General features: G+C 39.6%; 1 protein-coding gene across 1 annotated transcript in view; it reads left to right on the top strand.

The window, feature by feature from the left end:
* LOC128831278 (disintegrin and metalloproteinase domain-containing protein 32-like) overlaps nt 1–23,650 on the top strand; it is a 38,854-nt gene extending 15,204 nt beyond the window's left edge. Inside the window, exons 7-21 of the mRNA XM_054017595.1 lie at nt 2,216–2,252; nt 3,004–3,075; nt 4,650–4,816; nt 5,126–5,207; nt 6,981–7,117; nt 8,899–9,082; nt 9,376–9,465; nt 11,627–11,825; nt 13,428–13,536; nt 14,392–14,575; nt 17,617–17,697; nt 18,704–18,821; nt 21,281–21,440; nt 22,831–22,863; nt 23,404–23,650. Coding sequence (XP_053873570.1) covers nt 2,216–2,252; nt 3,004–3,075; nt 4,650–4,816; nt 5,126–5,207; nt 6,981–7,117; nt 8,899–9,082; nt 9,376–9,465; nt 11,627–11,825; nt 13,428–13,536; nt 14,392–14,575; nt 17,617–17,697; nt 18,704–18,821; nt 21,281–21,440; nt 22,831–22,863; nt 23,404–23,410 — 1,660 coding nt within the window. The 3' untranslated portion in view covers nt 23,411–23,650. The remainder of the gene's footprint in view (nt 1–2,215; nt 2,253–3,003; nt 3,076–4,649; nt 4,817–5,125; nt 5,208–6,980; nt 7,118–8,898; nt 9,083–9,375; nt 9,466–11,626; nt 11,826–13,427; nt 13,537–14,391; nt 14,576–17,616; nt 17,698–18,703; nt 18,822–21,280; nt 21,441–22,830; nt 22,864–23,403) is intronic.
* Nucleotides 23,651–24,106: the final 456 nt, after the last annotated feature.

The following is a 24,106-nucleotide window of genomic DNA, read 5'->3' as shown; positions in this document are numbered from 1 at the left end:
ATAAATGATTTTTAAACGATGGTGACTTTATTTCCTTTGAAAGCAAGCTGTGATCGAAGGGGGAGGGTGGGTTCCTTACAGAGAATGAGTCAATAAATGGGGAGGGTTTTCATCAAGGAGAAACAAACAGAAATTTCACACTGTAACCTGGCCAGTCATGAAACTGGTTTTCAAAGCTTCTCTGATGCGTAGCGCTTCCTGGTGTGCTCTTCTAATCGCCCTGGTGTCTGGCTGCGCGTAATCCGCAGCCAGGAGATTTGCCGCAGTCTCCCACCCCGCCATAAAGGTCTCCCCCTTACTTTCACAGAGACTGTGGAGCACACAGCAAGCAGCAATAACAATGAGGATATTGGTTTGGTTGAGGTCTGACCGAGTCAGTAACGATCGCCAGCGACCTTTTAAACGTCCAAATGCACATTCTACCACCATTCTGCACTTGCTCAGCCTGTAGTTGAACAGCTCCTGACTCCTGTCCAGGCTGCCTGTGTATGGCTTCATGAGCCATGGCATTAAGGGGTAGGCTGGGTCCTCAAGGATAACTATTGGCATTTCAACATCCACAACGGTTATTTTCTGGTCCGGGAAGTAAGTCCCTTGCTGCAGCCGTTTAAACAGAGTAGTGTTCCTGAAGACGCGAGCATCATGAACCCTTCCCGGCCAGTCCACGTTGATGTTGGTGAAACGTCCCTTGTGATCCACCAGTGCTTGCAGCACCATTGAAAAGTACCCCTTGCGGTTTATGTACTGGGTATCCTGGTGCTCCAGTGCCAAGATAGGGATATGGGTTCCATCTATCGCCCCACCACAGTTAGGAAATCCCATTGCAGCAAAGCCATCCACTATGATCTGCACATTTCCCAGAGTCACTACCTTTCGTAGCAGCACCTCAGTGACTGCATTGGCTACTTGCATCACAGCAGCCCCCACATTAGATTTGCCCACTCCAAATTGATTCCCGAGTGACCGGTAGCTGTCTGGCGTTGCAAGCTTCCACAGGGCTATCGCCACGCGCTTCTCAACTGTAAGGGCTGCTCTCATCTTGGTATTCTGGCGCTTCAGGGCAGGGGAGAGAAAGTCACAAAGTTCCATAGAAGTGCCCTTATGCATGCGAAAGTTTCGCAGCCACTGGGAATCGTCCCACACCTGCAACACTATGTGGTCCCACCAGTCTGTGCTTGTTTCCTGGGCCCAGAATCAGCGTTCCATGGATAGAACCTGCCCCCTTAACAACATGATCTCCAAAGCACCGGGGCCTGCAGTTTGAGAGAATTCTGTGTTCATGTCCGTGTCCATGTCCATGTCCTCATCACTCTTGTCGCTGCGCTGCCATTGCCGCCTCCTCCTCGCCTCGTTTTTCTGGTCCTGGTTCAGCATAAACTGCACGAGAATGCGCGAGGTGTTTACAATGTTCATGATGCTGTCTTGAGCTGAGCGGGCTCCATGCTTGCCATGGTATGGAATCTGCAGTGTTCACCCAGGAAAAAAGGCGTGAAACGGTTGTCTGCCGTTGCTTTCATGGAGAGAGGGGTGAGGCTGTACCCAGAACCACCTGCGAGAATGTTTTTTGCCCCATCAGGCACTGGGATCTCAACCCAGAATGCCAATGGGCGGGGGAGACTGCGGGAACTATGGGATAGCTATGGGATAACTACCCACAGTGCAACGCTCCAGAAATCGACACTAGCCCCGGTACATGGATGCACACTGCCGAATTAATGTGCTTAGTGTGGCCGCATGCATTCGACTTTATACAATCTGTTTCCAAAATTCGAATTCTCTAAATTCGGATTAATCCCGTAGTGTAGACATACCTTTAGTGTTGTTATCAGTTGTGTAGTCTGTTTTATACTCATCTCTATTTTCTTAATATTGTGGTACAGAAATTAAGACCAAATTATGCTGAAGTTTTTGGAATCTGTTATTGTTATTTGTATTACTGAATCTTTTAGTCTAACAAATAATGTACCATAGGTTTATAAGGTTATGATTGTTTCCAGAAATATAGAACTCTCTCCATGAAAGGATAATGGTGGTGTTTTTGAGCAGCACAGCTGAGCATAGGTAGTCAAGCTAAAAATCTAGTGTTAAGGAATGTACCTCCTTATTAATTAATCTCACAGTGTTAATAAGTGATACAAAAGGTAAAATGTTGAAATAATTACGAAATGTTGAAGGCTTTTTTTCAGTCAATGTCAGATGTCACTAAATCCCCCAGATATCTGGAAATCGATGTCATTTTGGACAAGGGTTTGGTAAGTCCATATCAGTCAAATTTGCTTTACTTCATATATTTCCATTACTTTTTAAAACACGTCATAAAAATGCATGGTTTTAAGGCTGTCCTTCTAAAGGTCTGGAATGTAATAATCAGCTATCACTAAGGTTAAGATTTTGTCTTGGGTATTTTTAGTAAAAGTCACGGACAGGTCACGGGCAATAAACAAAAATTCACATAAGCCTATGACTTGTCCTTGACTTTTACTAAAAATACCCTTGCCGGGATGGGGAGGACAGTCAGAGCCTCAGCTGCTGCTCCTGCAGTGGGGCTTACCCAGCCTGGTCGCTAATCCAGCCCCAGCTGCTGCTCCTGAGGCCACTTCTTCAGTGGCAGTGGCCACTGCTCCGGCCCCAGGCTGCTGCTCTGGCCCTGGGGACTGCTCCATCCCCAGGCCACTCTCCTGCCGTTGTTCCTGGGCAGGGGCTGACAGCTACTCCAGCCCTACTGCTGTGGCGGGCTGAAGCCAAAGAAATCATGGATGTCAGTTAAAATAATGGAATCTGGTATTATCAGATATATAGTAGCCATTTTGTCAAAGGATCAATGCATATTTTGTTTATGGACTTGGAAGGAAACCGAGAATGAAAATAATTAGACACATTTGAATGCTCAGAATTTGAGGCTCATGTGAACATTCCACTGCTTCATCAGGGAAATGACTGACCAAAAAATGTTGTGTTGTAATGATTTTTAGCTGTTACTTAAAGAATTGTGTTATTTTCCAGTACAACTATCTGGGTTCAGACAAGGATCTTATAACAGAAAAAATAGTCCAGCTTCTTGGATTTGTCAACAGTGTAAGTTACTGCCTTTTTTGTTTCATATTGAAATGAAATTTGGATGTTTTACTTTGATATTATTAAAGGTCAAAGATTTTCTAGATTTTCTCATTTTCTCCAGGGAATTGTTTAGTTTTGATTTTAACTCTTGGCTCTCAAGTTTTTGGCTCATGACAGCAAGGAGATCTTTATAGCAATTAGAGAAAAAACATTTAAGTGCATCACCTCAAGCTTGTGTTGTATTTCTCTGAAGTCTTGTCTAGACTGGTTAAAAAGATGGGGTTTTTAAACTTGTTGCCTCAGACAGTTATGTTATGTAACATATTTTAATTCAGTGATGTTTAAAAACACATTAGCACCTAGTGTAGGCAGGTTTAGCCTCTTTCACAATGTTAGCCAATCATAATCAACCCTAGATTCCACCCACAGACCGTGGTGCTCTCATCCATCTGAGAGTGTAAGAACTCTGCAGTATACCGTCCCCAGTTTTTGTCCATTTGTGTCCCTCAGGAAAGTGAAAATCTGTCTGCCTGTCTACATGGGGCAGTTATATCAGTATAAGGTGGCATGTGACTATAAACCACTAAGTTATGCCAGTGTAACACACACACCCCACGTGAACACTCTTATTCTGGTATAAGAGTCCCTTTTTCTGGTTTAGTTTATTAGCAGTTTAAGCTAAACTGAAAAAAGCCACCCTTATTCCAAGATATGAGTGTCCACACAGGGTTATTATACTGTTAACTATACCAGTATAATTATAACAGTATAACTGGAAAATGTTCCCATGTAGACAAGCCCTAAAATTGTTTTATTCCTCTTTTAGCATTTGTTTTGACTCTTGGTTCTTTTGTTTTTGGTTTCTAATTAGTATTTTACTTTTATAAAGTTTTTGTCTAGCTTTATTATCTGTTTTCTGTTTGCCATAAGTCATTTTGATTCTAGGTGTCTGCTTTTCTCCAGAGATACAAACAGTAACAGATCTCCACTTTGTAATCACTTGTCCAGAGCCCTGATATCTCTAAACCTGTTGACGCCAGCAAGGGTTGCTCCTCGGTGCTTCCAATTTTCCATTTCTTCCTTATGTCTCACAAAGGAGGAGGAACTTTGAAGAGATTGCTGTATTGGTGCATCTCTAGGCTTATTAAACAGCTGCCAATCAGAAAATCAATTTTTTCCCTATCAAAAATTTTCTATTCTCATTCAGCCTTTTGTAATAAAAAAAAAATGGAAAATTTTTGTTTGCCTCTGAAATTGTAGTGTTGTGGACATGATCAGGGTTAGGGCTTATAACCTGTTATTTATTTGAATATATGCAATACTTATGAATCCTCTTTTTATTAACAGAAACCCCTCCTCTCAGAACCATTGGGTTTGGTCTGCTGGGCAAGCACTATGTATTTTGTTAGCATTTTTCTCTTCCCATTCCTCTTTTAGTTTTACAGATGTTGGAGAGAAGTGCCCCCGCAACCAAGTGCTGTTATATGATGTCCATTTTGCTCAGTTGGGCCTTTAGGTTAATCTTTATAAAATTAAAATACTGCTATGCATAAAATATAATTGAACATCTGTTTCTTCTGTTGTATTTTCAGATGTTTACCCCCCTTAATATGACAATTGTACTGTCTTCTTTGGAGTTTTGGACAGATAATAATAAAATTCGTACAACAGGGGAAGCTGATGAGATACTACAAAGATTTTTACAATGGAAAGAATCTTACCTTGTTCTACGGCCACATGATGTGGCATATTTATTCGTGTAAGAAGAACATTTCTCTATTATTAAAAAAGCACACTGGAAATCTTTTAGACTGTCATAGCATGGACCAACACAATTTCACAAGACCAACAAACATCTCTTGTAAAAATAATAGAACAGACACTATGAATTATTATAAATATAATTCTAGATGTACTGTGTTTACAAAATATTTTCAGATTTCTCAGAGTGTTTATATTGTAAACAATAGAAAGTAAAAGTTAAACTATAAAAAACAAACAACATTGTCATTTTAAACACTGCTACGAAGAACATAGTTATATTCAAGAGTCTGTTTTTGTGTTTTAGTTACAGGGACCACCCTAGTTATGTAGGGGCAACATTTGCAGGAAGGATTTGTCTCAGAAACTATGCTGGAGGAGTTGCCTTGGTATAGTATTATTGGATTTACACTGCTAGTGAACATTGTAACACTGGCTTCAGAAGGAGTGGTGGTGGGTGCTCAGCATCCGTGAAGAAAGAGCTCATTTGTATTTAGATGTGTTAAATAGGGATTTGGATTCTTGACTTTAGGCACTTGGTTAGAAAAATTTGGCCTAAAGTGCATAAGTATATCTTGCAGTAGAACTTTGAATTTTAGGGTTTTACTTGCTCTATAGTCTCCTCTTAGCCCTTTAAGGTACTTTAGTAGGGTTACCATATTTCAGCAAGAAAAAAAGAGGACGGGAGGAGCCCCGCCCTAGCCCCGCCCCTGCCCCTCCCACTTCCCGCCCCCCCAGAACCCCCAACCCTCCCCCCGTTCCTTGTCCCCTGACTGCCCCCTCCTGGGACCCCTGCCCCTAACTGCCCCCCAGGACTCCACTCCCTATCTAAGCCTCCCTGCCTCTTGTCCCCTGACTGCCCCAACCCTTATCCACACCCCCACCCCCAGACAGACCCCTGGGACTCCCACGCCCCATCCAACCACTCCCCACCCCCTCCCCAGAACTCCCAACCCATCTAAACCCCTCTGCTCCCTGTCCCCTGACTGCTCCGATCCATCTCCCCACCCCTGCCACCTGACAGCCCCCCCCAGAACTCCCAAACACCCTCCCCTGCTCCTTGTCCCCTGACTGCCCCCTCCTGGGACCCCTGCTCCTAACTGCCCTCCAGAACCCCACCCCCTACCTAAGACTCCCTGTTCCTTGTCCCCTAACTGCCCCCTCCTAAGACCCCCCCCCAACTGCCCCCCAGGACCCTACCCCCTACCTGTACCCTGACTGCCCAAAACTTTCTCCACTCCCCCCAAAAAGCCCCCCCCGTTTCTTGACTGCCCTCTCCAGAACCTTCCTGCCCCCGGTCCCCCTTACCCTGCTGCTCAGAACAGGGTGTTGGGCTCTGTGCAGCCGAGCCGGACACGTGGCTGCGCTCCCCAGCACAACAAAACCCGGTCCCTGGCCCTGCACAACAAAACCCGGTCTGGCCCTGCACAGTGCTGCTGGACTGGGCTGCAAGGGAGCTGCCGGCTCAGAATGCAGGGCGGATCCGGCTCCTCTACAGCTGCTCCTGAGTCCAGCCCGGGACTTCCCTGCAGCCCTCCCAGCCGCTCGCTCTGCTAATCCCGGACATTGTGAGTGCTTTACAAATTCCCCCCCCCCGGACGCTATTTTTAGCACACAAAAGGAGGACATGTCCGGGTAAATCCGGACGAATGGTAACCCTAACTTTAGAGCTGTAATTCGGAAGGTGCTGAGTATTCTGGCACTAATCCAGCAAAGCACTTAAGCATGCTTATCTATAACTATGTGAGTAGTCCCATTAACTTGAGACTGATCATGAATTAAGGTTAAGCACAATTTTAAATGTTTTGCTACATCAAGGCAGAAGTTAGCACTTTGCAGGATTGAATCTTAAGAACAGTTACCATATGCAATACAATATGCATTTCTTTTACATATTGCATGTCAAGTTCTGCACTGTTTTTCACATCCTGGGCATCTTCATTGCTCTCATTTGAGTTTTCCAGAATGTAAATCAACATGAACTTTGGCCTTGTATTGAAGACAAGCATCTTAAGGTTCTTTACATAAAAGTACAGAAATTTGTATAAAATACGACCTGACTACATTGGGCAGGAAACCGAAAGGTTTAGAATTTTATCATCGTTTTTGTTTCTTTAACTGAGTTACTTTGATGATAATTTTCAGGTTTTTTTCTTATTTAGTATCAAAGGGCTGTAACACTGGAGACATTTTCAGTGATCATTGCACAGCTGCTGGGGCTTAGTCTGGGAATAACATATGATGATTCTAAGGACTGTCAGTGTCCAGGATACACCTGCATAATGCACACCAAAGCAGTGTAAGATTTTTATATTTATATACATCATGTAACATTGCATTATTATTATTGAGAACTGTTTTCCTGTGGCATGCAAGTTCAATCATTATAAATGACCATGGATTATGATTTAAGTGGTTGTGTGAAGTGCTGAGTGCCTCCTGTGCAGTGTGAGAACCCTCAAATTAGCATGTTGTCAATGGAAGTCTTGGGTGTTAGTTATGTATACCCAAAAAATAACTAATTTCTAAAGAACATATCTGAAAATAATTTTTCACATCTGCATGCAAGTATACATTATTCATGTTTATATTGTAAGGTTCATAGTAGGCATAGTAGATTTTTGTTACCTTTCCCATGTATTAATGAGCTTAGAGTGGAACAGAATTCACTGTTGGCTTGTTCATATTTTTGTAATGCTTTATTTAATTAGTTTTCTGTTTGTGTGATTCTGCATGGAAAGGGTTAATTTTCAAAGTCTGGCATGATCATTACAGTTACTGGCCGTCATGTGCTTAAAATCCTTTAGACCGTTGAAAGTGGTGGAAAGAGTCTAAACTCTGTTGGACAAAGTCTGCAATAGTCTGCAAGTCTGCAATAAGGGAGCAATCTCACTGAAATCTGTGTGATTGCATGCATGTAACAATGCAAAATTTGTCCCGTGGCATTCACTGGGCGTTACTTTGCTCTTTTTCTAGGAAACTGCTTTTAATTATTTTTTGGATAAAACATTCAAGGTCATATGACTAAGCCTCAAATTGTATTTTCAATATATATAGTCAATTCAGATAAGATCAAGCCAAGCTAAAAATGAGCTACTCTGTACTGCTCCGGAAATCTTCTGAAAGTGTTCACAAGCTAATAAGCTAACCAGTGGCTCAGGGGACTGTCAATAGGATCACTTAACCCTGCTGTCACTGAGTCAAATCCAGCCAAGGGACCCTATGGAAACAGATGCCTGTGACTAACTCAGGGAAACTGTTCACACACTGAAGTGTTTTCAGTATTGGGGCCTAGGTTTATTGTGACAAATAATCATTAGTAGCTGGTGGCAATTAATTTATATGAAATGAGTTCATAAATCCAAAAGGAACTATATTATGCTCATCTGTTCTGGTGTTCTGCATAACACAGGCCATAGAATCTCACCTGGTAATTTGTTCATCAAATAAATAACTTCTGTTTGAGGTATGGCATATCTTTTCTAGTTTTTAATGGACAGATGTCCGTGTTACAAAAACCATCATCAGAATCTAGCTCTACAATGAGATTGTTCAACTTCAATTTATTTTTCTCAGGTACAGGGAGATTTGATCTGTGTATTGATAAAATGGCTCAGGATATTGTAACTCTTTATTATTTATGTAATGTTTTGTGTATATGTGATTTAAAGGAAACTAAGGCCATTATAAATAATCCAGTGATGTGATTTTGTTAATATTTCACATAAAGTTTTAGTTTATAAGAAAATAAATGAAAATGTATTTCCATTATCCGTTAATAACCCTAACATATTTAGATATTCCATGTTTTACCTCTGGGAAGATAAAGGCACAATTAAGTTAGCGGATATCTCTGATAAAGGAATATTAATATCTTTCTCAATAAAACAAAATGATGGTATTCTAGTTGCTAATTTCTGCCAATTTTTATTCTTAAGACATTATTTGAATGCAGTTTTACAAAATGAACTGAAAGACCCTCAGCTGAATATTTTGGAAAGTAGCATTAATGATATTAAGTACTCCAGGATCGTTAATATCTTCAATTGGTATAATTTTTCATTGATAATTTATTTTTAGACTTTCCAATGGAGTAAAAGCCTTTAGCAGCTGCAGCATTAGAGACTTCAAAAGTTTTATAAAACATAGGGGAGGAGACTGCCTCTCTAACAGGCCCTATTTGAATACGTCCTACAAGAGAGCTTCAGTCTGTGGCAATCGTATTGTGGAAAGAGGAGAGCAGTGTGACTGTGGCTCAGCACAGGTTAGTACTCAATACCAGAAAGCCTAAGTAGTGTAAAATTCCACTGTTCTCAGTTTAGAAGAATGGTGCTTTGAGAGTTAGTACCCAACTGAAATTTGGGAAAGTCACTGAAGGACTTACATATATTTATAAACAGTTTTCATGTTGGTATTAACCTTGTTGTTGCTTGACACTCATTTTTCTTTGCGGATCTTTCAAGTTGTTATTCTTAAGGAATGAGAATCTTGAACAGACAGACTCTTTAGAGAAGGAAAATTTTAGAATAGCTAATGCGTCTATGGTTTATTTTTCAGGAGTGTGCAAAAGATAAATGCTGCACTAACAAATGTAGACTTAAGCCAAGAGCAAAGTGTGGTACTGGATTATGTTGCCAAAACTGTAAGGTAAGGTGTATATTCAGGATTATCATATGTTTAACACAATTTCTAAATTTTGGAGAGACTCTGTTCACTCCATAGTTAAAGATGAAAACCAGCTTTCCATTTGTGTGCACTCATACTCACACTTTGTGAAAACTGCCCTTCATACTTGACATTTGCCTGGGTGATCTTTGGCCAAAGGGAGCATTTTAATGGCGTTTTTAATTTGAATCAGACAACACTTTTCTGATATGGAAGTTTGGGGGAAAATATTATTTTGAAAATTCTTTTTTCCCTTTTTTAGTCAAAAAATGTCTTGGCCTAGAAGTCCTGTGAAGTTCATCAATTTGGTCAAAGCTCAGAAAATCCACGGGTTTGGTAGGGCTTAAGTGCCACAGTGGGCACCACTGGAGCTCCTGAGTACTGCATGGGTGTAGCGGGGCGAGCACCCCGCTCCGGAGAGAAAGGGGTTAAAATCAGCTCTGGGAAAGGGCTGCCCCGAGGAGCCAATCAGGGGAAGGCAGGTAGCAGCCAATCCAGGCCTGATAGGGCTGGTATAAAGAGGGCTGTGAGCTAGGAGGCAAGCAGTCTCACTCCAGCCTTGGCATGGCAAGGACCGGGTTGTCTGGGAGCACAGGGTACCTTCAACAGAGCAGTGTTGGGGGAGGGGCAGGCTGAGCTGAGCTGGGGAGCTCAGGCTTGGCGACCTCCCAGGCTGAGGCCTAACAGGAAGACCTAAGGAGGTACTGGGGCTGCAGGGAAAGGCAGCAGGTCCAACCCCCTAGCCAATGATGAGTGGCCATTGCAGACTGCAGTTTGCCCCTGAGTAAAGGGGCTAGATGAGGACTGGCAGTGTGTCACTGAGGTGAGGTGGGCTCAGGGGAATGGGGTTCCCTGGGTGATGGGCAGCACCCCAAGGTAAGGGGCACTGTAGTGTGAGGGACGTGGGGCCTACACGTGGGAGAGATAAAGGGACTGCAGAGGGGTAGGTAACAGTGGGTGAGACACCGTCCCATAGAGGGCGCTCTAGGGCTGAGAGAGCTAATTCCCGGGAGGCGCCGCGGTGGTGAGTCCGTGCTATGCTACAATGGGCTTGTCTTGTGACACATTATAAACCAGTTAGAGCCAGGATTATGACACAAGTCTTCTCAATCACAGTCTCCTACATGAACCACTAAATAATCCTGCCTTCTTTGAAAATGTGAAGTGCTATGTGAATGTTTTTACAACTTATAAAATAAGAGAACAGTACTGCACAAGGGAGAGCAAGCACCTCTGTCTTTATCTTAGTTATACAGCTTTCTGTACAAAATATAGTTGAAGATAGCCTCTGCCCCAGAAAGTTTACAGACTAAATAGACAAGACAGACAAAGGTTGGGAGAGGGAAATATTATTATCACCATATTACACCTGGAGAAACAGAGCACAGAAAGATTAAGTGACTTGCCCATGGTCAAAGCTGTCTGTGGTAGAGATGATAATTGAACCTAGTTCTCCTGAGTCCCAGTCCAGTGCCTTATCTACAGTTTGTCCTTCTGCTCAGTTCCCTTACTTCACCCAAATAAGGTTCCCTTAGCACTAGGGTTTGATGATCTCTTCCTTTCTTTGAAGTTTAGATTGGTATATATCTCATCTCTGCACCTTCTAGTGGAACAAGTTCTCCAGACAGGGTCAGCAGGACTATTCACATGTGTAAAATTAAGCATGTGCATAATTTTGCGGGATTAGGGCTTTAAAATGAAATATTTCTGAGATAAAGGATCATATTTTACATGTCATCCAAAAGCTGATACCTCTAACAGTATGATGGCATCGTGGTGGGACATTTTTTCTGTACTCCCGTAGGGGAAGAGTGCCATATGCTAAATCACCAGGGCCACTCTGACAGAGGGCTTGGGAGGCTATCAGTTTATGTTTCATGACAAGGGAAAAATTGATGAAATGATTTAAAAGAACCCTGGGTGACCTGCAGTCATACATATAGTATATATATAAGAATTTTACAAGGAATTTTCACATTCATCACAGTCCGTGACAACCACGTTAAACAGCATATATGTGGTGGTGTTATTTTCTTATTCACTGTATCTTTTCTTGTGCTTTACATATATTCTGTTATTTAAACATTATAGACCATAATCTTTGTAAACCATGCACAGTCTCCTTATTCCTACTTTTTTCTAGTTTAAGGCAAAGAATAAGAAATGTAGACCCACGGCTGATAGTCAGTGTGATCTCAATGAGTACTGCAATGGGTCATCTGCATTCTGTCCACCTGATCTTTATGTTCAGAATGGACACAGATGCGAACACAATACTGCCTATTGTTACAAAGGACGTTGCCAGTCTCCTGATATAGAGTGTCAGAGGATCTATGGAAAAGGTAATGGAGACAATTATGTTCTTGTTTGTTCTAAAATCAAGTTCCACTAAATGCTGTAATAATAATAATTAATAATAAAGACTTACATAGCAACTTTCATCCATATATCCAAAATGCTTTATAACAGTGATTAACCATATTTATTCCTTTGTATTGATGGTGGGGAAATGAGGTATAGAGTGGCCAAATTACTTGTCTAAAGTTGTCCAATGATATTAAACATTGTTATAAAGGCATGGCGGTTATCCAGAAGCTTAGATTTGATAGAAATAAAGTAAAAACGAAGTGGTGATTGTAAATTAAAATTCATTTGTAAAATATGTCTTCTTTTTTGCTAACCAAATAGCAGACTAGAAAACCAATTCCGAACAGATCTCACTCTTTGCTGCAGGGTAGATTAATTTAAATCATTATTCAAATCAGCAAGCAGGAAACCTTGATCTAAATAATCAAATTTAATCATGTTTTGCATTTGTACTTTTTCACTATTTTCCTAGAGAAGGGTTGCTGCTCACTGATTTGTAACCATTAAAACATTGTTGAATTGCAACTAAATATAGCCTTTTCTTTGAATTTTGGTATTACCTGTTGCTAATCAGGAGGATATACAATATATGTACATTTATTTAAGCAGATATATTGCTTAATATACACTTATTCAGATTCTTTATTTTTTGCTTTTTTGTTGTTAGAAAATGATGACTGATGCATTTCATTTTTAAAATAAATGGCGATTCATTTTTTATTTCTGATTTGCGTCAAGCTCTATTTGGATGAAAATTGGAATTCAATTAAAAAATGCACAAAACCAACATTTACAATTTTTAAAAATTAGTTAAATAAAACAACCCTAAATGTGCTGAATACACAAGAAAATTTATCAAAACATGTTTTGCTTTAAAACTAATGGATTTATTAAACAAAGGAAATATTGTAGTGAATCGAATTGATTTCTTCAGGTCACCATTTCCTTCATGATTTAAACCTAGTAGATCTTATCCTCTCACACCTAGTTTTTATTCTTAGACTGGAAGAGGAGAACAAGCTTTCCTGCTTTTTCATCTCCCAATTGGTTTCTCAACTTTGAATGAACTAGTTTGGAACTGACTTAGTTGAATAAACTGAAATGTATAAATTATTCTCTTTGCACCTGAAGAAGAGGCTACTGCTGTCTAAAGCTGGTTTAAGACTTCAACAAACTCTGGTTCCAGGTGCTTAGTCAGTGACTTCCACCAGTTCAGTGGTTTGACTTTCTTTAAAACTTCAGCAGTAAATGTACTGCTTAATATTATTTTTGTATTTAATTTAAATGATTACTAGATTATAGTAAATTTAGGCCTTATGATAGGTTGTTACAATTTGAAATTTAATTTTAAAGTAAGTTTATTTTTACAAAGAAAACTGTATTTAATTTAAATAAAAATACAGTTTAAACAGAAAGATATCTGATTTTTTAATACAGATTTTTATCCTTCCTGTTTTTCTCTAATCCATGTATAGCACCTAGGTACTGCAATGATAAGTATGTTAGAAGTACTGATAGATTAATAAATGATTTAGTGTTCCTTTTAATTATACTTAATCTTATCTCAAAACTTACAGGTTCTAAAAATGCTCCTCTTGCATGTTATGAAGAAATCAATAGTCAAACAGATAGGTTTGGACACTGTGGGAATGATCCGAAGAAAGGATTTCGAACCTGTAGTTGGATGTATGTTTTTAAGGAAAAAAACATATTTATTTTCTGCTTTCCTCTACTGTATGGTGCAAATGTTTACTATCCGTTCAGGCTACTTTAATTTCTTTATAAAATTTCCATTTAGTCTCAGGTGTTCTGTATACATTAGCCTTGGCCATTCTCAAAGAACGTGCAGTTGTTGAGCATCTAGACCTTGATACTGTAGCATGGAATGCAAGTACTAGCAGAAGCTGTGCTTGAATCCAAGTAAGGTTATTGACTAGGCGTATTGCTCCACACTGGACAGAATAGACCTTAATGCCTTGCACACCTGCTTCCTCTTCCACCAGAAGAGCACATGGTACATAAAGGTTGAGGTGTGGACCGTGAATGAACATAACTGAAAAAAACCATGACCTTAAGTTTAATCCTTGCATGTCCATGAAGCACAAAACTATTGGGGCAGGGATGGTGTCCCTAGCCTCTGATTGCCAGAAGCTGGGAATGGGCGATAGGGGATGGATCACTTGATGATTTCCTGTTCTGTTCGTTCCCTCTGGGGCACCTGGCATTGGCCACTGTCAGAAGACAGGCTACTGGGTTAGATGGACCTTTGGTCTGACCTAGTATGGCCATTCTGATGTTCTTATATGTGCCCCACTGTGGCCTCATTCCCATTTGCAGGCAAGAGTACTCTGGTGGATTTGCATCAGTTCTCTCCTTATTTCAAAGATCAGTCTTCTGCCTTCTTTGCCCTGCTCATGACCTTTATATCGCTCTATTATGTGCAATACCCCATTTGTTTTCTACAGTTTCATTTTTCTAATGTATTGCTCAATCAGCTGTCACATGTATCATTTTATTTTCCTCTGCTATTGAATTTTATAGGGATGTCACATGTGGAAAGTTAGTTTGTACATATCCAAGTCGCATTCCATTCACTAAAGAAAAAGCTGCTATCATTTATGCTCAAGTGCGCGAGCATGTATGTATATCTTTAGATTATATGAAGCCACCCACAGAGAATGACCCTCTACTGGTTAAAGAAGGCACAAAGTGTGGGCCTGGTAAAGTAAGGAAATATTTTATAAGCATCTAAAATGTCAGTATGTATGTGGACTTTGTAAACTTGATTAAGTTTTAGAAATATTTACCCTTTGGCAACATAGCTCAAGGTTATTCGTTACTGATGTTTTATTTACTTACTCATTTAACTCCAGAGGAAAAATTTCAGTCTAGAGTGATTATGGATGATTATTGTAGACCTTTAGAATGATAGATGTCATCTAGTCCAACCCCCTGCTCAAAGCAGGACCAATCCCCAACTAAATCATCCTAGCCAGGACTCTGTCAAGCCTGACCTTAAAAACCTCTAAGGAAGGAGATTCCACCACCTCCCTAGGTAACCCATTCCAGTGTTAGCCACATGACTAATCCCTGTGCCTTGTTTTAATTCACTATAATGTATTTTAAACTGTGTTAGAGAATTACTTTATTACTACTTAATCATCATTATTATTTGTTTTACAGTAGTGCCTAGAGGTCCTAGTCCCATTGTAGCTGGTGCTATACAAACATATATAAAAAAGAGTCCCTTCCACAAATTGCTTACAGTCTCAGTAATTGTCATTAGGGGGCTGCAAAATAGTGTTACCCTAGTTAAGTGTACAACCATGATCATGTTCTAAGTCTGATTTTGGATTCCTCCCTCCACCAATATATAAAATAAAATGAAGGTTGAAATGTGCTGTTTTAGGGGAGAAGATAATTTAAAAACAAATATTTACTAAAATAATAAGCAGTGGTACAAGTGGAGAATCCTGGCCAACACAGGCACTGAAAAAGGCCTGATTTAAGAAGGCGTTCAAGTACAAAGTGACTGAGCTGCTAATAAAAATATGCAATCTCTCTTAAAAAAAAAACAAAAAAACACCAACTAAATCAGAGGATCGGAGAGTAGCAAATGTTGCTTTTAAATGAGTCTAGGTGTGATCCAGGAATTAGAGACCTGTAAACTTTACATCTGTACCTGGTAAATTGGCTGAAATTATAATTAAAGATGGAATAGTAAAATATCTGGAAGATCATGAGATGATAGACATTAACACTGTTTCTGCAAAGGAAAATCATGTCTCACCAACCTATTAGAATTCTTTGAATGTGTCAGTAAAGTAGTGGATAAAGGAGAACTAGCTGACATAATTTATTTAGACTTTGAAAAGGCCTTTGACAAAGTCCTTCCCAAAAAGCTACTAAAGAGAATAAGTAGTCAGGGGGATTGAGGCAAAGTGTTGTCAAAAATCACTCCTAGGGTAGAAACAGCTTATAACAGCAAAAATCTGCTTTTTCAGGCATAGCTTATTCCAATCCTCCTGAGCGAAATAGACTTTACTGGCAAAAGTAAACTGGCACAGTTTTGCCAGTACAGATACTGCATCTACAGTAGGATGGTGCAGGTATGTCAGTCACAAACCAAACCCCATCACTCTCCTGAACAGAGCTATGTTGAAAAAAATGTGTAGGGTAAACCTGGCCTAAAAGACAGGAAGCAAAGAACAGTTTTAATCATAGCAAAAGATTAACAGCGGGATGCCTCATAGTTCTATATTAGATCCAGTTTTGTTTAATATATTTACTAATGATATGGGTGAGCAATGAAGTAGCAAATTTGCATATGACACAAAGTGATTTATGGTAGTCAGGACCAGAGAAGACTGTGAGGAACTTCAGAAAGACTTAACCAAGCTGTGTAAGTGGGCAACACAATGGCAAATAAAATTCAATGTTGGCAAATGCAAAGTAAAACATATCGGTGGAAAATATGTACTTCTGATACACTCTGCATAGTTCTACATTAACTGTGTCAACTCAGGAAGGGCATCTGAGCATCACTGTGGATAATTTATTGAAGACCTCTGCTTAATGTGCAGCTGCGGTCAAAAAACGGAACAAGATGTTAGGATGCATAAAAAATGGGATGGAAAATAATATGGAAAATATCATAATGCCATTATATGCACTGATGGTAAACCTTTATGTAGAATATTGTGGGAAGTATTGGTCACCCTATCTCATAAAGGATATTACAGAATTAGAAGGAATTCAGAGAAGGGTGACGAGAGTGATTAGAGGCGTGAAAAACTGTCATATGAAGAGAGATTGAAAAGATTAGGATTGTTTACTTTAGAAGGAAATTAATAAGAGGGGACATGATAAAAGAGTAGAAAATATTGAAGGTCTAGAGAAGGTAGAAATTGAACACAGCCCAGAACAAAGAGTGATGCTAATCCATGCCACCCAGGGGGAGGCTCAGAGTCGGAATTCCTGAAGCTCCCGAATGCACATGGGAGCTCCCTGCTACTGTACCTCATTATGGGGTGCAGCATATTCTTCCACCCCTGTGCCCCATGCATTAGTCTCTTTCCACAGATCAGTGCAGAAGGGGGTATGAGGCCATGGCCCTGCTCTCCTTCCCTTTTGGGGTGGATTGTACCCCGGGTTGCAAGGAGGAGGCAGTCCCTGGACTCTTTGACTCCCTTCTCCAACTTGGCATTGCCGGCAATTGCAGTTGTGTGTGGCCCATACTGGAGCTGCACAACAGAATGAAAAAAGCACCTTGCTTTTCTTCCTCCCACATCTCATGCACCCCTCTAAGGGTAAGGCACAAAGTGGCCCTTAGCAATGGACTCAGCAGCCAATGGAATATAAACTATACCAGAGGAGGAGAAGAACACCAGCAGTTACAGTAGTACTCAACTTAAGAAAACATATGTATTGACAAATCAAAGTGCTTTTACATTGTTTTTAAAAGTATAAACATACATACTATTTGTAGATGTGGTTATTAACAGTATCTTTTCTTTCATTGCAGTTTTTCTTGAGCATCCCTTCTTAATCTGCCACTCCTATAGAATACAGGCAGCAACAATGAAATTGTCTTCATTCTGCATTGCCAGTTACCCTTTGGCAAGCATTAGGGTATTTCCATAAAGCTGTAATATGGCCTTCCCATTCTAGGCTTCTTTTCAGAGCATGCAGCCAGTATACTGAATGCTAAGATTGTCGGACTCATTTGAATTGGAATTTTATGCTATGGGTTTGTTTGTTGTTTAGGTTTGTATAAACCGCACATGCCAGTTTTATGCAGTCCTGGGATATGATTGTAATCCACAAGTAAAATGCAATGGTCATGGAGTAAGTAACAATAATATTACTATTTTGGTGTTACTGCTTCTATTAATATTGTTCAGGAAGTTCCTTCTTTATGAAACCCCATTTTGAAGTGTCTATGGATTGGCTGTAAAAGTCCTTTTGGGCTTACACTTGGGGTCCAAAATCACAATACCACTGACAGTTATTTATGGGAATAATTGAGTAAAATAATTTACACCATTTTTCTTTCTTAGAACCAGTAACAAAATTAGAATGTGAGAAAGAGATTGTTATGCACAATATAATTATGAAATGATTAATTGCTTGGGCAGATTAGTAAAAGAAAAAATCAAATAAGGGTCAAGATCTGTATCTTTGAACAGGAGGGAACTGCACATGACCACATTAGTGTAGATTTATAAAAAATGTAACATGACTGTAGACAGTGGGAGGAACCATGCTGGTGTAGTGGATTGAGGACAGGAGGGAAAACTAGCAAGTCCCTGAGTTCTAATTTCAGTTTTGCCATTACCTTGGTGTTGACCTTGGGCAAGTCAGTCCACCTCTCTGGTCCAAGGAACAGTAAAGTATAGCATACTTGCCTCACAGGGGTTTATGCTTTATATTTATACAGCTTTTTGAGGAGGTTAGATGCTGTCTTATTTTCAACTCATTGTCTGGTGTATTTTCTGAAGTGTCAGACTGTTCAGTAAAATGTGGGCCTCACCCTATCCCTCTAAAGTCAATGCAAAATTCATATTGATATCAGTGGGAGCAGGATTAGTCCTTGGTCTAGCTAGAACAAGGAGGTTGACAAGAAAAGTGTAATCTCAGAGAACTAGTCTTCAACCTGTGATTCGTGACCCCCAGGAGTCCACACACTATGTCTAAGATTTCCAGAGGGCTCTGTGCCTCCATTTGAAATTTTTTAGGGGTCCACAAATGACAAAAGGTTGAAAACCACTGTCTTAGAAGGTACCCAACAGTACTCATCTCTGAGGAAAACTCACTAAATGAGTAATTTTGCTATATTCCCTTGTGCGTTCAGGTATGCAACAATAAGAAACATTGTCATTGTAATCCTGGCTGGAATCCTCCAGATTGCACAACGAAAGGCTCTCCAGTAGGGGGAAGTATTGACAGTGGGCTTCGATTTTTGGACTCTGGTTAGTAATCCAAGCAAATCTGGGAAAACAAATGCCCTTCATCTCACTGACCTGAATTCAGAGACTCTTCTCTAAATGAAAAAGAGTGGGGACATGATACTTTGGTGATGGGCATCTTAGATAAACATACCATCATAATATCCAGAAAATCACACCACCAGTGATGGGGTAGCTAAGAGGAGAACCTGTAAACTGAAATTCTATATTTTTGCGAAAAAAGAATGTTTGTAATACAGGAAATGAGGAATTTGGTATTTTTTTTGTGCTATGTGGTTACTAAATATTATTATATACTACTGAAGTTGCTGGGATTTTTTTTAATGTATTGAATTTTTGAGGTTCACAGAGCATCCAGATATGTTTTGTTAGTTTTTTAATAAATACAAATACATAAATAATACTACTAGACTTCATTTGCTTAATGACATAGCATCAGATTCTAGTCTCAGTTACTTCTGATTTACACAGACACAGTTGAGGGCGGAGTCTGGCCTATACTTATTAATAGGTACTACCATAATACAAATAAATAATAATAATAGTGTCTGTGTTAATAAAATGCTAAAGTATTATATTATCTTATAAACAGATATACAGCCTCTGTTGACAGATAGATGGCACACTGGGCTAATACATCAGGCTTGGAATCATCTCTTTCTCAACACACTGCTAGTTTCTCCAATTCAACCATATAGTACAAATGCTTTTGAGATCTGGAAAGATATCTGTCATTTGAGGATAAGACTGCATGGAAAAGCTTTCATAATCCCTGCCTGCACTCTGTCCACTTTAGTTAGCACAATCAGTGTCTCTCTTTCTTCACTGTTAAAATTGATCCCTAAATATTTAAACTACAAAATACAAATATTCACTTTGTTTTGAAAAGTTAACTTTAAAACATATCCATGACTTTGATTTCAAAACTGTTAAGTCTAAAGAAAGTAAAAAAAATACTTTAGGGAATACAATTGTGTGGAATTAAAACTTGTGACCAAAACTGAAACAGTTTGTGCATCAGAAGCTGGTAAAAAAATTCCAGTGTTGGTGAGGAGGGTCTGTGATATCCAAGCTTTACTGAGTAATCCCCCATTTTACAGATTTTCTTTCTATTTTTTTTTTTTTTTGTTAAGCATTGTTAATGGGCTCAGCCCTGTACAAGGTACATGAATAAAGATAATCTCTACACTAGAGAGCTTTCAGTCTAGAAGAAGAAATTGGTGCTGCTGTGAATCTAAAGCTTTTACCGAAGATGATTATTGAATTCTGCCTAAACCGCAATATTATTATAATGTCACTATTTTTTCTAAACCATATAGTCTCAAATGAGGAGTCAAAATTTCACAAGCTCAATGTTAAAGTTGACCTGCAAAGGTTAAAAAAAAAAAAGGCTTGTGTCCTTTATTCTGCTTTATGATGTATACAGAAGGTCTGGAATTGTATGTTAGTGTATGGTGGGTCTTTGATTGATTTGGATTTTTTCCTTTCAATGTATGCCAAAAATTCAGATCTTACCAGCCTTGTTTTTCCTAGAAGTCTCTAGTGATGACCAAATAACTAGTAAATATGATTGACTGATTATAAGTGATTTTATTCAAACTATTTAAAACTTTACTTCAAACACCTAACAAACATTCACAAGAAAAGCTCTTTTGTTAGTTATTCAACATCCTCCTGAGCTCCCAAATCCACTACTCTGGGTCCTTCCAGCAAAAACAAGGGCGAGGGACAGAAGACTTTATATTTCTGATATATCTAAGATAAAAAAAAGCAAGGGAAACATATTTCAGGCCTTTTGAAAGATGAGCTACTTTCTTGAGTTGGGAGCTACATCAGATGCCCCTTTAGGGAGAGCACTATTACAATTTCCAGTCAGTTGATCCTCCACCATATCCTTTTAATTGGGTAGTAACTGCATATTAATCTTCCAAGAGCAAGGATGTGCCTATGCAATTTCATGAACAAGAAAGGAAGGTTACTGGAGTTCCTCTGCTCATCCACACTCATGCACCCTACTTTGTTGGAGTTTTCAATCAGCCTTATAATTGTGTGACTGGAACTAAGGGACGAGTGAGTCTGTCACCTTTCAGTAACCTCAGTTCTGAATGCTAGGTCCTGAGGGTGATTGTATGTGGTCCCAATAATTTTACTGCTCTAAATGTTTATGCCACAGACTGTGTATGTTGAGGCAATATATTCAGAGAACTTCATTCCAGTAAGTAACCCTCATTTATTATTAAGCCATGACTATAAATGAGATTCAGGAAATGAGTAAACTTGTACACAAAGTTATCACAATTTCCATTTTTTAACCAAATGGAAACAATATTTTATTCTAGAAAGGACTGTATGCTTTTATAATCTCAGATAACTTTCTCTCTCTTTCCCCTTATAAACGACACAGAATGCTGGGAGTTGAGCAGCTTGGATTTGTGAAATCTGTTGTGTGTTTTCCTTTCTAGATATGATCTTAGAAAGAGCTTCCCAAAACACTTTGAAGAATTGGCTGCTGCTAAGTTTCTGTCTCTTTCTGCCTGTCCTTGTTGGTTTTATCATCATGATTGTAAAATGGAATGATTTGAGTAGATTCTGCTCAAAGGAGGAGGACTCACAAGCCGATGAGTAAATAATTTTGTTCACCTAATTAACTAATTCCAAGCCTTCATTTACAGAACTGGGATCTCTCTAGGCAGTGGTGGAGGTGATGAGTTCATGAGCAAGATCATATGAATATAAGATGGTTGAATGGACAGTCAGTGGTGTGCATTGGGAACTGTATGCTTTTAAACTTCTGAGACGATTTCGTGAGCATACACAAATGGAGCTGGGCAATAATGGACATACCATGCTAAATACGCTGTTGCAGTAGAAAGGACAGTAACAGAAAAAACTGATTTCAGAAAGTCAGGCCTGTAGCTGTATAAAAGGAGTTAAAGAAAATTGGCTTGAATTCAGTAATACTTGGGAAAATCACAATGGAAAAAGGAAAAATTAAATATTTAAGATACATACAACTGTGGCTTCATATGCCGTTGAAAACTAAAAAACTTGAAATGCAACCAAAATCCACCAGTCTAAGTGGAAATGTGAATAGCAGTGTCGGGGACCAACTAAGGGCATTTAAATTGTATGAAGAAAGAGAGATCTGCAAATTAGTTTTAGAAAGATGGAGCCAAACTGTGACTCAATCTACTACCTTGGGCCCTTATGCCTGTGTCTCTGTCTCCAGTCCCATGTAAATAGGCTTGGAAGGATTAGATTTTCATTGGTGTCAGTAAATGTCAGTTTCACTGAACACACACCAAACAACAGCAACAAAAATTTCCATCAATGGTAATCAAAATTTGCCCATAGGCAAAGAAAGGAAAATGACTGAGAACTTCTTAGACTGTGATTTAAAGGTATTTAATATGGCTATTTTGACATGTGATGTTGACATTTTGTTTTAATGGTCAGAAAGTTTTAACTTGTTGAATCTCAATGTCTACTGTAATTAAATAATTATTGCCTGACCTCCACCATAACTTTCTACAACTGTGAAAATGTAAATGAATACAGATTGAAAAAAAATTCTTAAAACTCATAATATTGCACAACTCTGAACATTTAAATAGGTAAAAGTAAACATTGATATTATCCATCAGAGTTGTAAAAAAATAAAAATGTAATTCTGCCAAGGCTACATGTAAGTCATGGGCACAGGGATTTGCACTAACGGAACCTGATGCAGGACAGGGGCCAAAATCAATATATGGCATTTTCATAATAAGTTGGGTTTTTTTTTACAGAAATTGCACTTTGAAAGTCTTCCTGTCCTGCAGGAAAATAATGTATTTTAGAGGAACTCTGTATTCGTCAGTAGAATTCACTTTAGATAGCAAGAAATTCTCTTCTGAATTGCTGGAATTTTAAAGAGACAGTACTGAATATGCTCTGTAGTTTCGAGACTATGTGAAGCATTTAATTCGTTTTAAATAATCTTCTCTCTCATTTTTTAAAAATCTAAATCTAGATCAGAAGACTTGAGCCTGTCAGACAATCAAAGGTAAGTTTCAAATATGTAGCACACACTCTCTCTCACACTTTACCATTTACATTTTATTTATTACTTGTATTACAAAAGTACTCCAAGGCCCCAATCAGGGTTGGAGCCTATTGTGTTAGGCACAATTCAGGAAAGAGGATAAAACACAGATTGTCTGAGAAAGCTGGTCAGAAGTGGTGTAGTTTCAATACATACCGGTTTATTCTTCAAAATTCTACTCATTATGCCGTAGGTTTTTCTAAACGTCTGTTCTGGAATATCCATAATTATATTTGTATTGGTGAAAAATATAAACCTCATAATGTTATGTTGTGTTTGAATATTTTTACAAATAATCAGTGGCATGCAGTGTATTAGATCAAGTGCATTTTGTTAAAGCTGTTTGTGCTCCCAATGCTGAACTATACACATTAAGGAAATGCATAAGCATAACAAACAAACATAAATCCCCTTTTGAAGAGTCTGGCCTGGTTGTTCTATTTATTTGTTGTTGCTATATGCAATGATACGTCTGTTCCCTTCCCCGCTTTTCTGCCACAGTATGTAGGTAATAGCAGAGACCTGAAGACTAAAATGGACCAAGCATAAACCGAAGCTAGGAAGAGAAGGCTGAGATCCTGGTTCTTGGGAAGAAAAAATGAGACTAGATTATAGTTGCAGTGATGTATTTTATAAGCTGTTTTGCTTTTGTGAATAAAATATAGCTTGTCCATAAAGTGCAGTGTAGTTAGTGCCTTCAGGTAGCTCTAGGTGAGTTCTCCTCCCCACATGCACTGCACAGAGGATGGATGTGTGATAGATTTGCCAACATAATGCGAGAGATGCATGTGTTAGCGCTTAGCATCCCAACACAGACACCCCCGACGCTGCACCACACCTCCCAAAACCCCCCCAGTCTCCACCTCCCATACTGCCTCCAACACCCCTCTACACTGCCCCCACCTCCAAACACCCCTCTACACCGCCCCCACCTCCCACACTGCCCTACCTTCCAACACCCTTCCACACTGCTCCCAACATCCCCCACACCTCCCACCAACCTCACAGTTCCCACCTCCCACATGGCCTTCAACACCCCTCACACTGCCCCATCTCCCAACACCCCTCCACACTGCTCACAACCCCCCCTCCCAACACCCCACAGCCCCCCTCCCAACACCCTTCCACACGGCTCCCAACCCCCCCTCCCAGCACCCCCACAGCCCCTTCCCAGCACCCTTCCACACTGCTCCCAACCCCCCCA

The sequence above is a fragment of the Malaclemys terrapin genome, chromosome 2, assembly GCF_027887155.1.
Source record: "Malaclemys terrapin pileata isolate rMalTer1 chromosome 2, rMalTer1.hap1, whole genome shotgun sequence".
NCBI classification, from domain to species: Eukaryota; Metazoa; Chordata; order Testudines; family Emydidae; genus Malaclemys; species Malaclemys terrapin.
This window is presented reverse-complemented; position numbering and strand designations above follow the sequence as displayed.